Raw genomic sequence first — 18,413 nt, forward strand, 5'->3', positions numbered from 1 at the left:
AGGTCTATAACTCATTTGAATTTAACTTTTGTTTCTAGTTTGAGGTAGGAGGGTTTTTCCCTCCATATGGATATCCAGTTATTCTAAAACATTTGTTGAGGAGAACCTGGGTGGCTCAGTGGTTGAGTGTCTGCCTTTGGCTCAGGTCATGATCCTGGAGTCCCAGGATCGAGTCCTGCATCAGGTTCCCCTCAAGGAGCCTGCTTCTCCCTCTGCCTATGTCTCTGCCTCTCTCTCTCTCTCTGTCTCTTATGAATAAATAAAATCTTTTTAAGGATCCCTGGGTGGCTCCATGGTTTAGCGTCTGCCTTCGGCCCAGGGCGTGATCCTGGAGTCCCAGGATCAAGTCCCACATCAGGCACCCTGCACAGAGCCTGCTTCTCCCTCTGCCTGTGTCTCTGCCTCTCTCTCTCTCTCTCTCTGTGTGTCTCTCATAAATAAATAAATAAATAAATAAATAAATAAATAAATAAATAAAATCTTTTTTAAAAATATTTTTTAAATAATAAAATAAATAAAACATTTGTTGAAAAGACTTTCATTTCTCCCATTGTATTTTTTGTCACCTCTGTTGAAAAATCAACAGACTATATATCAACTAGTGTATTTCTAGTTGTATTTCTAGTTAAGATAGAACTAGAAATACAACTTAACTATAATAATACATCTTAACTATAATAATACACTATCTTGATTACTGTAGCTTTACAGCAACTCTTCAAATCAGGCAATCTAAATCCTCTGACTTTATTTTTTTTCCTCAAAATCGTTGGGTCCTTTGCACATTCATATACATTTTATAAGCCGCTTGTTACGGTCTATATAAAAAAAAATAAGTTTGCTGTAATGGGGATTGACTGACTCTCTAGATCAATTTGGGAAAATCTGACATCTTTAAGATACCAAGGCATCCAATCAACGAACATGAATATGTTTATTTTTACTTAGTTAGGTCTTCTTTGTCTCATCAATGTTAGTACTTCTTAGTGTATAAGTCTTCAACATACTTTGTTAAACTTGTCTCTATTATATGGATTTTGATGCCACTGTGATATTGTGTTTTAAAATTCATTTTTCAGTTAGTAGTTGTCAATAGACAGAAATACAATTGATTTTTGGTAATCAACACTGTATCCAGTGACTTTGCCAAGTTTACTTACTAGCACACTAGCAACTTATAGGAACCTTAGTATTTTTTTTTAATATAGACAAATATATCACTTAAGAAGATAGTTTAAGGGCACATGGGTGGCTCTGTCAGTTAAGCATCTGCCTTTGGCTCAGGTAATGATCTCAGGCTCCTGGCTTAGCAGGAAGTCTGCTTTTCTCCCACTGCCCCTCCCCTTGCTTGGGCTCTCTCTCAAATAAAATAAAAACCTTAAAAACAAAAGAAGAGATAGTTTAACTTATTCTTTCTAATCTATAAATCTTTTTCTTAATGTACTAACCTCCAATACAAGTACGGGTGATTAGAGCAAAAATCGTTCTTGATATTTGAAAAAAAGGGATTCAGTCTTTCATTGTTAAGCATGATGATGGCTTTAAATATTTTGTAGGTGCTCTGGGTCAAACTGAGGAAGTTTATTTCTAGTTTACTGAAAATTTGTTATCAAGAATGAGTGCTGGGGAGCCTGGGTGGCTCAGCAGTTTTTCCAATGGAAAAACAATTTTTTAGTATCGGCTTTCACTAGGTTTCTTTTCTTTTCTTTTCTTTTCTTTTCTTTTCTTTTCTTTTCTTTTCATTATTTTATAGTGGCTGCTCTAGGAAGAATAATATGCCACTTTCAGCTCAGGGTGTGATCTTGGAGACTCGGGATCGAGTCCCACGTCAGGCTCCCTGCATGGAGACTGCTTCTCCCTCTGCCGGTGTTTCTGCCTTTCTCTGTGTCTCTCATGAATAAATAAAATCTTTTTAAAAAATAAAAAGAATGAGTGAATTTTGTCAGATGCTTTTCCCACAACCACTGAGATGATTATGATTTTTCCCTTTCATTATGATACAGGAAATTACAATAATAGTCTTAAATTTTAAAATTACTTTCCCCAGAAAAAAATCTCCACTTGTAGCTTTAATATACTGCTGGATTATATTTACTAATATTATAATTACGATTTTATATCAATATTTATAAGGGATATTGGTCTGCAATTTTCTTCACTTGTAATGTCTTTGTCAGGATTTGGTATCAAAAAACTAGTTGGAAATTTTTCTTTCTCTTCTATCTTTAGGAAAAGTTTGTAAAACCCTGGTATTATTTCTTTAATTTTTTAAATTTGAGTATACAGTGTTACATTAGTTTAAGGCATACAATATAGTGATTCAATGTCTCTATACATTATGCTATGTTCACCACAAGTGTAGCTACCATCTGTCATCATAGAATACCATTAGAAAAACACTGACTATATTCCTAATCTGAACCTTTTATCCCATGACTTATACATTCCATAACTAGGAGGCTATATCATTCATTTTGCCCATCTCCCCAAGACTGGTATTATTTTTTCCTGAAGTGTGTATTAGAATTCACCAGTAAGACCTTCTAGATCTGGGTATTTCTCTAGGAAATTTTTTATGACAAATTCAATATCCCTGGTATATGGCTCTTTAAGTTTTTCTATTTCATCTTATGTCAGTCTTAGTAAATTGGATTTTCCAAATTTTCCCATTTCATCTAAGTTTCAAATTTATTGCCATAAAGTTGTTCATCACATTCCTATATCTTACTATTCATAGTATCTACATTAATAATGTCCTATTTCATTCCTACCCTACAGTGAGTTTTATCCTCTTTTTGTAATCAATCTTGCTAGGGGATTATCTATTGTATTAATATTCTCAAAGAATCAACTTTTGATTTCATTGATTTTTTCCTTTTTTTCTCTTTTTTTCTCTATTCTTTACTATTTCCTTTTATCTATTTTCTGTGGGTTTAATTTGTTCACCTTTTTTAAGTGTCTCAATAAAAATCTGAGTTATTTCTTCTGTTCTAAAATAAACATTTTTATACATTTCCCTCCAAAATCTGCTATAGTTTCATGCCACAAATTTTGACATGCTACATTTCTATCATTATTCAGATTATTCATTAAAATAATTTCTGAAAAAATAAAATAAAATAATTTCTGATTATTTTCCTTGTGATTTCTTCTTTGGCCCATGAATTTATTTACCAGTGTGGTATCTAAATATTCAGCCTTTTTTAGGTATGTTAAGGTCACCTATTTCTAGGATAATTCTGATGTAGTTAAAGAAGAGACTCTGTAAAATCTCAATCATTTTAAACATAGGGAGACTTGTCTTATGGTTCAGCATACGGTCTTTCCAGTAAACATTCTATGTGTCCTTCACCATTATAGCTATGGTGCTCTATAAATATAAATTAAGTCAAGGTAATAAATAGTGTTGTTCAGAATTTCTACATTCTTACCAATTTTTCACTACTATCAACTGCTAAAAGAGGGATATTACAATTCCCAACTATGATTAGATTGTCTAGTTCTCATTTTAGTTTAAGTTTTTATTTCATGTTTTTTGAAGCCCTTTCACTAAATACAAACATATACATGATCGTTACATCTTCCAGATGAACTAAGGCCTTTATCACTGTGAAATGCCTCTTTGGATCTCTGATATTTGTATTTCAATCTATTTTGTGTGTTCTTAAAATAATCAATCCAATTTTCCTATTCTTACTGTTTGCATGGGATATGATGTATCTTTTTAAAATCTTTATTTTCAACTTCCTTGTAACTTTATATTAAATAAAGTGTGTCTCTTATGGCCAGTTTATAGTTTAGTCTCCATTTTTTATTCAGACTAATAATCTCTGCCTTTTTATTAAAGTAGTCCACTGATATTTAGGGTAATTATTGATATGTTTCATTCAGATGTATCATTTTGCTCTTTGCCTTCTATTCATATCACCTTTTTTTTCTGCCCCTTTTTTGGGTTTATCAAAACTTTTTAGTGCTCTAATTTTTGGCTTTCAGCTCGAAGGAGATGAAGGTGCAATGTCTTTGGTCATCCCAAATCTGGGTTCATCTGAAAGAAATGCCTCCACCATGCTGCCTAAGGTCAGCCCCGATGAAATCAAAGTCGTACACCTGAAATGCCACTGGGGAAGTTGGTGTCACATCTGCCCTAGGCCTGAAGATCAGCCCCCTGTATGACTCAAAAAAAGGTTGGTGATGACACTGCCAAAGCAACCAGTGATTGGAAGGGTCTGAGGATTACAGTGAAACTGACCGTTCAGATCAGAAAGCCCAGATTGAAGTATCTTCTGCCTCTGCCCTGATTATCAAAGCCCTCAGGGAACTGACAAGAGACAGCAGAAAAACATTAAGCACAATGGAAATACTAATTTGATGAGATTGTCATCTCATCAACAAAGCCAAACAGACATAGCACCAATCTTCAGCCAGAGAACTCTCTGGAACTATTAAAGAGATCCTGGGGATTACCCAATCTGTAGGCTGAAATGTTGATGACCAGCCTCATGATATCACAGATGACAACAGTGTGTAGTGAAAGCCCAACTAAGTTAAGAACTCCAAAGGAAAATATTTCAATAAAGGATCATTTGACAACCGAAGGAAAAACAATTTTTTAGTATTGGCTTTCTAGGTTTCTTCTCATTATTTTATAGTGGCTGCTCTAGGGAGAATGATATGTATCAATAACTTACCATAGTGTACTTAAGACTTAATAGTGTACTACTTCATGCATAATGAAAAAATTTTATAACAAAATAGTCGTATTTACCCTCCTCCTGCCCTTTGTGTCATGGTTATCATATATCTAATGCACTCTATATAGCATTTCTTAAAGAAGCCATATACATACCTTAAAAATTAAGAAAAAATATATAGCCTTTTATATTTATCTACATATTGTTTATAATTTTTTTCATTCCTCCCATTGATTCAAATTTTCATCTGATGTCATTTTCCTTCAGATGAAAAAAAAATCCTTTCGCATGTCTTTGGCATTTAGTATAGTTTTCAAGGTCCTTATTTTTGCAGCATACAGAATTGTGGCTTGATAGTCTATTTCTGGCATCATTTTACAGATGTCTTTCCTTTGTTATCTGGCCTTCACTGTCCTGATTGAAGGTCAGCCCTCATTTGTGTCAGTGTTTCCCCTTTCTCTGAGGGAGAAACTTTTTTTGTTTTGTTTTGTTTGTTTTTATTTTTTTATTGGAGTTCAATTTGCCAACATATAGCATAACACCCAGTGCTCATCCCATCAAGTGCCCCCCTCAGTGCCCATCACCCAGTCACCCCAACCCTCCGCCCACCTTGAGGGAGAAACTTTAAAAGTTTCTCTTTATTTTTGGATTTACCACTGTGCATAGGTGGTATCATTGATACCTGCGCCTAGGTATCATTTTCTTTATCATTTATCATTTTCTTTCTGTTAATCTTGCTTTAGAATTGATAAAAGCCATAGATCTGCAAATTTATGCTTTTATTAAATGTGGTAATTTTTTCAGAAATTTTTCAAATAACTTTCTTTTGCCCTATTCTCCCTCTCTTTCCTCTCCTTAGGGTCTCCAATTACACATTTATACCTACTTGATATTGTTCCACAGGTGACTAAGGAAACTTTCTTCTTCTTTTTAATTTTTTTTCCTATGTTTCTCTAACCATTTCTACTAACCCAGCTTCAAGTTCACTGACACTCTTTTCATCTACCTTCAATCTACTACTTGGACCTTTGAAGTTTGTAAGATATTTTATTTTTCAGTCTAGAATTTCTATTTGATTCTTTTTTAAAGTTTCCATTTCTTTGCTGAGATTCTCCGTTTGTTATTTCATGATAATCACACTCTCCATCTTTGAATATACTTATAAAAACTAAATAAATGACCTTACCTCCTAATTCCAACATCTGGGTCATCTTAGAGTGATTTGCTATTGACTTATTTTTACACTAGCAATGGTTACCATCTGTGTCATCTTCATTTTAGGGCTACTACAACAAATAATGCTGTTATGAATATTTTATATATTTCTCTTTATTCTACCTATAGAAGGCTGAATTTATAGGATATCTGTTATCAGTTACTTTTCTATATACCAGCAATATGAGAATTCTTTTCATTTTTATTACAATGTTTATATATTTTAATTTCAAAAAGTATTAAAATAAGATATAAGATCTTTGCTTTCCTAGAAAAGGAACATCATTCAAACACTGAGAACCATTGTTTTCCATTCAAGACTCAAAAACTATTTGAATACTGTCAGTTGTTGTTCAGAGACTTGGGAATATGAAAATAAACAAATTAAGGCTTTGACATCAAGAGCTGACATTTCCTAACTTTGTTTCTACAAAATCAATGGTTCTCAAACTTCTTGTGCAACAGGATAATCATATATAGACCTTCTATAAAACACAGAGGGCAAGGCTCCACCTCAAACCTACTCATTCTCAAATCTGAAGATACGGGTAAGGAATGCACACATATACCACACATGCTCATATATTTAAGCTGCTTAGATTGTTCTAATACAGCTCAGTCACAAACAAGCACTCTATTACAACTAAAAGGATTCCTACAACCTCAAAAGATAATTTTTCAAAATAACTGCTAAAATAAAGTATAAAATTCCTAAGTTCTCATCTCCTTACTAGTATTTTAAAAACAAAAATAAAGATTCCAAATACCTTTATCTCATAAACATTCAGTTGCTTGCTTTCTGCTGTACCCTTTTTTTTCAAGGCCTTATTCTGTAAAAAAAAAAAAAAAAAAAAAAATTAAAGAATTATGCTTACTAACAATGTGATTCAATTCTGCACTGCCACTGACTTAGACTGAAATTACTAAAGAATTATTCTCTAAAAGTATAGTGAAAAAAAAAAGTTTTTCTTTAACAGTTTAATTTTGAGAATCAGTACATACCTCCTGCTGGAGTTCTTCAATACACTTGCTTTTATTTTCAACTTGTTTCTTTAAACTGTTACACTAAAAAATTATGAGAAACTAATAATTATCTTATTCAATATTCCAGTCAACATAGGTAATTTCAAACTAACAAAAATATTGCATAAAATAACATAAAGGTCACTTCAAAAATCATTTAGTTTAGTAATCCCATTAATGTAAAAAATTATGTGATTAAGTATAAATTTTAATAAAGATTTTCTCAATGTAAATTTGAAATTCTTAACATTTCTCAACCTATTTAAAGAATACATGAATTCAATTACTTTAAGGAAAATGTACTTCTTGGTCAATTAATTCTATATAAATGGCTGAATTATATCATTAATTGGATTTTGAAAAGCTACAGCCAGAAGTAAGATTACCTATAACTTGCCTTCTTCCTTACTCATTATTCTCCATTTCTCATTTCCGAGTCTCTTATACTTTTATATTTGGGGAAGGGGAATAATATAATAATCTACCTCCTTCTAAATATATTCTAATATAGAAATACCACCTAAACCAATTTTTATATCTCACTTTGAGAGACTATTTCACCTGAGTACACACACAATTAGATTAAGAGGCATTAGGCTAAGAAATATTTGGAGTACCATAAAAGCAGCACAGATTTCTAAACAGTCATAAAATGCTACAGATATGTAAGTTGTCCTAATTTCCATCTAGAAAGACACTCCAATGGAAAAAAATTAATCTCTCAGCACAAAATACTCTGTTAAATATTTTTATTGCAAAACCCATGTACAGTCACAGTCTGCTATTTATTCTAAAACTGAGTAATACATGGCACAGCTATTTAATATCTCATTTTTAATATACCCCACCTCTATATGGTCTACTTCAGAAAACGCAAAAGAAAACTAAGGAAGAAAAGCTATAGAAAAATGAGAAACATTTTAGTGACTTTCATGCCAATTTTACTGGTATAAACATATTAGCAGGTACAACTATTATACAATGTTTATTTATTTTAAAAATCTACAATTTCCAATTTTGGCAGAAAAGCCACCTATATACTCTGAACAACCTTCCTAATAAAGATAATTTAAAAGGAAATGGCTACAAAATAAGGAATCTGCTTACTTGAAATGTAACTTTAAAGTGGCAATAATAGGTTTGGGGGTAGCACCAAAGCTAGCTAAGGATATTTGCTAAAACTACCTAGGAAAAGGGAGATAGGAGATAAAACTTAGAGCTCACTAAAGGAAAGGAATTGAATAAGACAACCCTGCACAAAGCCACAAACTCAAAAGACTACCTACTCCATGAAAATGTAAAAATAAATAAATAAATCTGTCACACAGAGGGGCACAAGAAAACTTGTCTGCCTTGATGTTAGCACTAAGTGAAAGGTATCAAAATGGTCTCAGAATTTTAGCCATGAGGTGGCCTTATAGGAGTTTATAGCCTGAATTCATACTATTACTAGGATTTGGAAAAGCCTAAAATGGAGAATTTAATTTAAAATGGTTCCTGGTGAAAGGTGCTCCTAAAGAAATCCTTTTGGGGGATCCCTGGGTGGCACAGCGGCTTGGCGCCTGCCTTTGACCCAGGGCGTGATCCTGGAGACCCGGGATCGAGTCCCACGTCGGGCTCCCGGTGCATGGAGCCTGCTTCTCCCTCTGCTATGTCTCTGCCTCTCTCTCTTTCTCTCTGTGTGACTATCATAAATAAATAAAAATTAAAAAAAAAGAAATCCTTTTGGGAAGATATAAACTTTAACACAAGCCTCAAAGAATTCCCATAGATAAAATTCCAAAGAATCATAAAGAACACAAAGAATTCATAAGAATCAATGAGTAAACATCAGCAGAAAGAATGAAAATCAGACTTACCCCTGAAAAGACTTCAGATATTGATATTCCTATAAAGCCAACTTTATAACTCACATTACTACAGTCCAAAAATAAGTGCATGTCTTACTAAAATAATGACATCAAAACTATCAACTTTGAATGTCATTTGACTGCTCCATCTTACTCTTTTTTTTTCTGAATAAACTAATGAAAATTAAAATAACTTGTCACTCCTTTTAAATTTAAATAATCTCCAAATTTAGGGCTAATGAAGATAAATATATTTGGTAAAATGTCCAAAATTCTTGAAAAGGATTTAAACTACCATAGTTTTTTTTTCCCCAATCACAGTCCATTTCTTTTTTTTTTTTTAAGATTTTATTTATTTATTCATGAAAGACACAGAGAGAGAGGCAGAGACATAGGCGGAAGGAGAAGCAGGCTCCCAATAGGGAGCCCCATGTGGGACTCACCAAAAGCAGATGCTCAACCATTGAGCCACCCAGCCGTCCCACAATCACAGTTCATTTCTAAGTAAAATAGCAATAAAGAATTTCATTTACCAGAATTCTAGGCAGAAAAAAAATGGTGTTGATTATCAGAGGTCAGAACTTCAGAGAGAACCATACTTTTCCAGAGCATTACTTATGTAGAAGGTCAAGTTTAGGACAAATGTATAGAGATGAGAGAAGTGAATTGGGATGGGCAACCAGGCAGTAAAAACACTTCACAACTTCACATAAAGAGAGTAGAAAATTTTCTGTAGCTCCTTTGATTATAAGAATGAGAGAAATGTCTAACAACAATGTTTAAAAGCATCTTGCCATTCTAAACATATCTGCAACAAATGCAGCTGCTGAGAGTGTAAAATTTGGGGAAAGGGAAAAAGATAACTAAAGAGGAGTTTAATGAAACTTTGCTCTTTGAAATTTTGAAGTACAAAACTCCTGAAACCAGAGCTTCTTCAAAGAAATCTGTGGTAAAATCCAAAATTATTCCTTTAACGCCTTCAAAAGAGAACTGAAATCTCCCTGTACAGGACAGTATAAAGACTGGTCAGAATCTAGTCATATATATATATTGTTACAAAGACTCTTCTTAAAAACATTTCTTGCAATTTGATAATACCTTGTTTTCTAAGATCTTCATTTGTTTCTCTTTTTTTAAAACTTCACATTCAATGCTGCGAGCCTAAGAAACATTATTTGCCATCAGATTTAAAATGTTAACAGAATTTCTATTTTCTTCTATGAATATCTTTCAAAAGTGGAATTACATAACTTAGTCTTATATTTCTACATAAAATATCCAGACTCCCAGTTTAATGCAGTATCCTTTTTTAAAAAGAAATTATCTTTAATTTTTTTGTTAATGTTCATCATTCTTATTTTAATCTTAGCCCAATATTACTTTGTAATATTTAATCAACTTTCCCAGTTTACCCTGAATTTTTTAAAGTTGTCTTGTACAGAAATGTTTATAATCTTTTAAATGTATCTTTCACAAACATCTGTTAACCTGAACCTCAGAACAACCCAATGATAAAGGGCAGGTATTATTATATCCATTGTAGAGATGAGAAAATAGTCTGAGAGAGAGCATGTATAAAATAATATAAATGTCTGAACTAAGGTAGCGAATTGGGGAGAAAGGTGTAATGAATTTCAATATCAGGCAAACTTCTGAGAACTACTTCCAAATTGGATTCTTTTGGGGAAACTGTTTCAATAAGTAAATTGAAATCCGACCACGGAACAAGCTTAAAAGTGCTAACAAAGTGTAAGTGTTTCATTTTCAGCTTTTTTCCTTATCACTAATATCTTGTACATTGGTGAAATACATTTAAATTCCTGGTAAAGGATTTTTATTTTACATTGAACAATAAATTCATATTTTTCTCCATCACAAAAGAACTAGTGTCCTGAAGCAGCCTGTGATGCAAATTTTAAAGTAGTATATTACATAGCAAACCTTTGGGAGATTAAATTCCATTGTCTAGTTGAACTTAATAAATATAAAGAAAAAATACCTTTTGGAGAGAAAAAAAGTGTGGTATAGTCTAAACAATCAATGTTAAAAGGCCAGCACCACTACTTCTTAGTCATGTAGCCTTCCTTTCAAGGCTTTTTCACTCTTCGGAGGCCTAATTCCTTAATTTATAAAACGAGGAAAAAATAACTTGCAGTTAACTAAGAATGTATATAAAGAACTACAATGTTCCTGGTACACTGTCAGCCGTTAAAAATATTAGTTCATCTCATCCTTAGTCGATATAGTCTTACAACTTTCTAAAAATAAATATGACACTTCTCAGGTCAAAATTGTTCAATAACCTCAAATTCCTAAATATAGTTTATGAAGCCTTAAATAATCTGCCCTCATCTCTCTCAATCTTCATTTCCCCTATCCTTCATCTCTCCATGCTCATCTCTCTACTCTCATCTTTTCCTACTCCCTCCACTATTACTACTATCTTAAACTCCACCTTTTAGCCAAGATGAACTTTTCATAGTTGTTTAAATATGACACTCTCTCATACTCTGCATAGAGTGTATGTGTGTGTGCTTATAATTTATAATACTCTCTTCCCTGATATATTTGTGTCCACTCCTCTGCCTTCCACTAATTCCTATTAATCTTAGGTTTCAAACTGAATGTCACTTCTTCCAGTAAGCTTGTCCTGACTCAATTTTTGATTAGATGCTCCCTGTATAGATTCCAGTATCATTTATATAGAGAACCTGCTTTGGTTTGGCAACCATCCTTTCCTGAGAAGACACTATTAGTATAAATTCCATAGTAATCTGGCTTATTAATCCATGTGGTTTGATGGAAGCTGATCTGTCTCTAGGAGTAGGTAGGTACACAGCTTAGGCTTCACCAAATTACTTTACCCCTTAACCACAATTACTGACTCAAGAATAAGTAAGTAAACTAAACTAGGCCAAAGTCCTTTCCAAGATTTTTTTTCAGAGCATTCAAGATGTTTTTTTAAAGCCTTCCAACTGATTCCAGTGCCTTTCACATCTCCCCAATCCATTCTTAAAAATTAAAAATGTCATTTCCCTAATTTAAAAAAAACCCTTAATTAGATTACATATTATCCACCAGAACAAATGAAATCCAAACTGGGCACCTGGAACAATGCCTCACACATGTACGTAGCTAAATATGTGTTGAATGAATGAAAAAACACAGTCAAGGCCTTTACAATCTAGCTTGATCTTTCTATTTAGGCAAATTTTTCCCCCACTACGTATACTGAATACTATTATCATGTCACATATTTTGTACTATTCCACTTCTGTGACATTCTTTGCTTAAAAATCTTCCTATCTCAACTTGTTGAAATCATATCCACCAAAGCACAACACAAACATCAATTTATCAGTATGTTCCTTACTACTAAAACATGAGCCCCTTTAGCCTAAAAATGTAAATCAACATTAAATATTGAACATTTATGAGGTTTTGCTTTGTGTTTTTTAAGTAGGCTCCACATCAGCATGGAACCTGACTTGTACTCATGAGCCCGAGATCAAGACCTGAGCTGAGATCACAGTCAGGTGCTTAAGTGACTGAGCCACCTAGGTGCCCCTAAATATTGAGCATTTATGAAAGAAATTTAAAATTATGCCACTATTTCTTCTAGATATAAACCATGTAAGCAAAATAACCCAACTCTGCCTATAGTTTAAAGGTCAATAGCCTACAAGAGTCCCTATATCACTATTTATACTATAGCATACTTTACTTCTTTTTTAAACATGTGCTGTTTATTTTAGGACTTGAAATTCTGTTATACAATTTATTATTAAATATAACATACATTTTCTTCACTTTTGTCCAATTTACATTTAACTTCATCTCCTTTCCGTTTTAGTTCTTCTCTCACAGATACCAATTCATTCCTTAAAGGAAATGGAAGAGTGACAGTGAAAAAATTTTTATATTTTTGTTTCACTCCTTTTCTGGGATTTCTTAAAATCATTGACTATTATATTTTCTCTTGGTTTAGATTTTCTTTTTCTTTTTTTTTTTGGTAATTTTTCATGCATTAATGTCAACAGGTACACTTCCTCTCCTACACTTAAATTACTTTATACATTTAATTTGGAACTAATCATCTAGATCCTTTATCCATTAAAAAAAAAAAGAAATACTTTTTTTAAGTCAAGATTTCACTTTACTCGTAAGTCATAAACCAGTCATCATTCTAACATGTCACAATTTTATACAAATAAATTAGGGACATAAATACAAGTGATTTTAATGAGATATTTACATAGACAAATATCCTTACATATAGAGATAGTATCTCTGGAAACACACAAGAAACAGTGATACTTCTGGGGAAGGAAACTAGATAGCAGGGAGACAATAGGAAGATAGTTTTCTTTCCCTATGTGCCGCTTTGTCACTTTGAAACTTGTGCCATGTTTGTATAATCCTTTCAAAATTGTTTAGATTAAAAATCTGCCTGTTACACATTAAAGCAAAGGTACCTTTGTGTCAGATCCTTGAAGCTATTTCTAATTACAGTCTCTCTGGTTAGCACTAATACGTTGCTGGGTCTAGCCTGTATGCACAGAATATCATTCATTCATATGGCTGGCCATGTAAAAACTGAGTCCAGGATATTTACTCTTTAACTGAGAATTAATTTTTTTTTTATGATAGTCACACAGAGAGAGACAGAGAGGCAGAGACACAGGCAGAGGGAGAAGCAGGCTCCATGCACCAGGAGCCCGACGTGGGATTCGATCCCGGGTCTCCAGGATTGCACCCTGGGCCAAAGGCAGGCGCTAAACCGCTGCGCCACCCAGCGATCCCGAGTATTAAATTTTTAATTGGCATTTTTTTAATTGGCATATTCTTATTATTCTTATGTATTTATATTTAGGTTCTTTAAGTCTATAGGTACATGTACGAAAAGCTATTAACCAAATAATTTGAATCCTCTTAAATAAACAGCAGCTTTCCCTAAAATAGGTCTTCACTTTTTATCCTCAAAATATACAGTGCCTTAATCACAGAGATTGAATCTAAAAATAATGGCTACTTCTGAAGGAGAAAATTGAGCAAAAACAACAAAAGCAATCATTAGAAGTATGATAAAAAATGACTTTCTAAACCTAGAAAATAACGAGTTATGTGTCCAGGAACTGTACGCAGCACTTTGTCCACATAACCACATATAACAAAATGTTATATATTAACCAAATATAAAAAAAAAACTTAATATGTCAGAATATAAGTACGAACAAGAGCCCCCAAATATTTGGAAATCATCCAAATTACTAATGGATTAAAAGGAAATAAAATACAAAAACAGGTTACTTAGAAAATAAACACTAAAACACTATATATCAGGACACCTGGGTAGCTCAGCAGTTGAGCGTCTGCCTTTGGCTCAGGGTGTGATCCTGGAATGGATTTCCACATTGGGTTCCCTGCGGGGAGCCTGCTTCTCCCTCTGCCTGTGTCTCTGCCTCTCTCTCTCTGTGTGTCTCTCATAAACAAGTAAATAAAATCTTTATAAAATAAAAAAAATAAAACACTATATATCAAAACCCAAGTTCATAGATCCATAGCTGTGTTAAGAAGTAAACTACTATCTTGAAATGTTTTTATTATTTGAAAAAGAGAAAAAAACCTAAGTATCAATATATCAAATTGAAAAAGAACTAAAAAAATTAATATTTGATTTCAAGCAGGCAAAAAATTTCTAAGTAGACAAGCAATGGGAAAATTTACACTCCCCCCCAAAAAAGACAATTAGACTTAATACAAAAATCAAAAACCTTGTGTAAGACAAAAATTGCCCAAAATAAAAGGAAAACAAGTTGGGGGAAATATGTACTATAAATTAAACAAGATAAAGGATTACTATATTTTTTAAAGCTTAAATAAATCAGTAAGAAAACAATTGAGACCTCAAAATATTAATGGGGAACAGATAGAAGCAATTTCAGAAATAAGAAATTCTAGCAAGCAAACAAAAAATTATAAAGTTTTTGGATAAAGTTTATCCAAAAAACTAATATTATAAATCATAAGAGTATTGAGTTGTTTTTAGCTATTATATTATCAAATAAGTTAATGATAATATCCAAAACAAATTAAAAGGCTTTGGAACTAGCATTTTCATACAAAAATCATTGAACTGTATGGTTTACAACCAGTAAAACCTATCAGAAAACATATGACTATCAAAAGTCATTGAAACAATTATTGCAGTGACTCAGAAAATTTTACTCCTTGAAATGTACTCTATCAAATTCAAAATAAGGAAACAAATCTGTAGGCACCAAGATGTTGACTACTGTACTATTTATGATAATGGAAAACTAGAAAACATAAATATCTAAAATCAAAAAGAATTAAAATAAATAGTTATATCCACTTAACTAGTTTAGAAGCAATAAAATAGATGATTGTGAAAACACACAGAAACATGGATAATGTTTAAAAATACTAATTTTTTTTTAAATTTCTAAATTTTCTTGCATATAGTTACTTTCTTAAATTTTAAATATAAGAAAGTTTAGGATGCTTTAAAATTAATTTCTATGCCTAATCTTACTATTTCAACACTAAGAACAAAAGATATTATTACAATTTTATTTCTAAGCAGAACTCCAACGTAGTAATTCTAATTTTTTATTTTATCCCACATTCAACATTAAGTATTATCTAAATTAACTGTAACAGATTAACAGAAAAGAAATACTAAATCTTCTGCCAGACAAAAAAAAAAGCCAACTCATTGGTCTTGCCTTAACTGTGTTTCTGTTTCTTCCAGTTTTTCTATTTGTTTCAACATCATTTCTTCCTGCTTTTTGCTATTCTAAGGAAATAAAGGTGTTTATATTAATTATTTTGTTTCAACAAAAATAAAATTGAAACTTATCTAAAACCTTTATCTGTCAGCATAAAATTCATTTAGTTATATATAAAACAAGACAATGGGTTATTTACCTTGCATAGTTCCACATTATTTTTCCAGCCTTACTTTAATTACTCCCCTAACAATCTCTATATAGGAGCTAAAAAAACAAGTCTTACTTGCTGTTTCCCAGTGATAATTTAAGCCTTCTATCCTCTCTTCATATTTCTGTGGTTTCAAGGAATGCTTTTCCATTCACTGTTACCTACTGAACTCATTTATCTTTTAAGCCCAAAATCAATGCTATACTCTCTGAAGCCTTCTCTTCCACCAAGGCCGAAGTAATCCTGTCAACTCTGGCAACACTTGATCCCAAAAACAACACATATAGTATTTTAAGTTATTTGAGCCTTTGGTTTCTATTGAGCCATAAGAACTTTAAGAGGAAGGAAGAGGTTATTCACCATTGTATCCTCCACATTCTTACATAACTTAATAAATACTTCACAAAAATCTTGATGCTTAAAACTAGATCAACTTTATCAATCGGTAGTCTATATATTCTGTTGCTCATTATCACCATCTAAATCAATATGCAAGTTTTTCTTTTGAAACAAAGTATCAGCTCTAAGATAATCAGATTTGTAAAGGTGAAAGAATCTTGGAAGGTCATCTATTCTAATACCCTAATTTTAAAGGTTAGAAAACTAAGTCACTGGTACTTTTTCAACTCACATCAATATCTTCTTGCTGTTTCTTGATTTCTAGGGCCATATCACTTGTTTCTTGTGCTAGTTCTTTGTTCTCCAGTGAAAGCCTGTTGCAGCTTGCATTTAGTTCAGTAGTCTTAAGCCTATTTTTTAAAAACATGTCAGACCTAAATATTTACCTATTAAATTATATGATGTGGAATTTAATTCAAGATAATCTTAGGGTAAAGGAAGAAAGAGCTGGGAGTATAAATAAGATTGGCCATTAGTTAATAATTTCTGAATCTGAGTGATAGGTACATGCTGCTTCATTACATTATTCCCCCGACTTTGTACACGCTTGAAATTTTCTAGAATAAATTTTTCAAGATGTCATATATTTCCTTGAATATTCCCTACACATTTCATGCCCCATATTTTTCCACACATTTTGAAGGATATATGATTATTTTCATATTATTTTTTCTCTCTAGTATACTGTCTTTTAGAAACTATTCCAAACTTCTGGTGATTTGATTAAAGTAGTACACAAGGTATGAACTATTTTTAACAAAATATTTAAATTAAAATAAATAAAATTTGTTTAACTTCTATACACAACACTTGAACAGCTCTTACAAGATCTCAAATGCTCTACACTGGAAGAGAGATTACTGCAATTATTGGTTGCAATCAAAATCAATTTTAAATGAGAGAAGGGGACTGTGTGTCTCTATGGAATGATTTCAGTAGCACCTACTATCTTCTTCTACTTACCAGTACTGGAAAATCATTGAAGAGTAGATTAAAAAAAAGAAAGGTTGAAAAAGCAAATATACCAAGGATATCATAAATTTATACTGAAGTATAAATAACTAACCAACCCATTTGTTAAAAGGAAATTTGGTTGATAAATTTTTACCGATAATTCAAAGACCTGTGTGTCACCAAAACAAATCTATGAAATAATTTAACAAAATAACCAAAATAACTATGTAGAACTGCAAATGATTATTTTTATCAGGAACCAGATATCTCCAAGAAAAGTAATACAGTGATCTTATAAAGAAGTTTTCAACTTTGTAACGTACTCTTTTTATGTTAATAATATGTATATATCATTGCTAAAGTAATTAACAATGGAATTAATAAATTATTTTGATCTCTAGGAATAAAACACAACTTTAACCCCATTTAAATAAATATCAAATATAACTAATTTACTCTTAACTATCAGAAAGCTTAGAAATTGAATATATAAGTTATTTATAGACAGAAAACTTACTTCTCATTTTCAAGCTCAGTTTTCAGCTCTTTAACCTGTTTAGAATAATGCTGTTCACTTGTCACAATGGCAGTTAATTGTATTTCCAAATCATGTACTTTTTCCTGGAAAGTAAATGTATATAATGACAGCAAACATTTTTTTACTATTTTCTTATTTAAAAGTATGGCCACTTTGTAATCAAGTCATATATTTGGCAATATTTTGATAAGAAAATGTCAAATTTTAAAACTTGGATTTAATGCCAAAACCATTATAATTTTAGAACAAGGATCAATGACAAATTTAAGTAAATTCCATCTTGATATTCTAAAGCTCAACTAGTAAAATTATGTTCACATATAAAATATTTTCATCAATTTTGCTCTACAAGGTAATTAATCTCAATTAAAATGTTATATTAAGAAAAAATACATTAATTAATGAAATCAGGCAGTATCTTAAAAACTAAGCTCTTCTGGGGGTGCCTAGGTACTCAGTCAGTTAAGGATATAACTTCAGTTCAGGTCATGATCAGGAACTGAGATCTAGCCCCACCTCCAACTCCACACTCAGCAGGGAGTTGGCTTGTCCCTGTCTCTCACCCTATGCCCCTCCCCCACTTCTGCTCATGCTCAAATAAATAAAATCTTTAAAAAAAATCTAAGCTGTTCTTATTATAAAAAGATAGTTACAATGTAATGCTGAAAAAATACTTCTTTTAAATAAAAAATCTATTCTAAAATTATAGTAAGAACACTATAAAATTATAAAAAAGAACTTAAAAATTAAAAAGAACTTAATAACGGTGAAATTTTAAAT

At 32.0% G+C, this 18,413-nt stretch overlaps 1 protein-coding gene across 4 annotated transcripts in view; it reads right to left on the bottom strand.

Annotated features, from left to right (window-relative positions):
* SYCP1 (synaptonemal complex protein 1) overlaps window positions 1-18,413 on the bottom strand; it is a 144,876-nt gene that overhangs the window by 70,280 nt on the left and 56,183 nt on the right. For all 4 annotated transcript variants that reach the window (XM_072769668.1, XM_072769666.1, XM_072769667.1 and 1 more), the window contains exons 18-24: window positions 17,613-17,716; window positions 16,374-16,491; window positions 15,529-15,599; window positions 12,579-12,660; window positions 9,878-9,940; window positions 6,909-6,971; window positions 6,674-6,736 (exon numbers count right to left, since the gene is read on the bottom strand). In XM_072769668.1, coding sequence (XP_072625769.1) covers window positions 6,674-6,736; window positions 6,909-6,971; window positions 9,878-9,940; window positions 12,579-12,660; window positions 15,529-15,599; window positions 16,374-16,491; window positions 17,613-17,716 — 564 coding nt within the window. The remainder of the gene's footprint in view (window positions 1-6,673; window positions 6,737-6,908; window positions 6,972-9,877; window positions 9,941-12,578; window positions 12,661-15,528; window positions 15,600-16,373; window positions 16,492-17,612; window positions 17,717-18,413) is intronic.

This window comes from Canis lupus, chromosome 12 (assembly GCF_048164855.1).
Source record: "Canis lupus baileyi chromosome 12, mCanLup2.hap1, whole genome shotgun sequence".
Classification (NCBI taxonomy): Eukaryota; Metazoa; Chordata; class Mammalia; order Carnivora; family Canidae; genus Canis; species Canis lupus.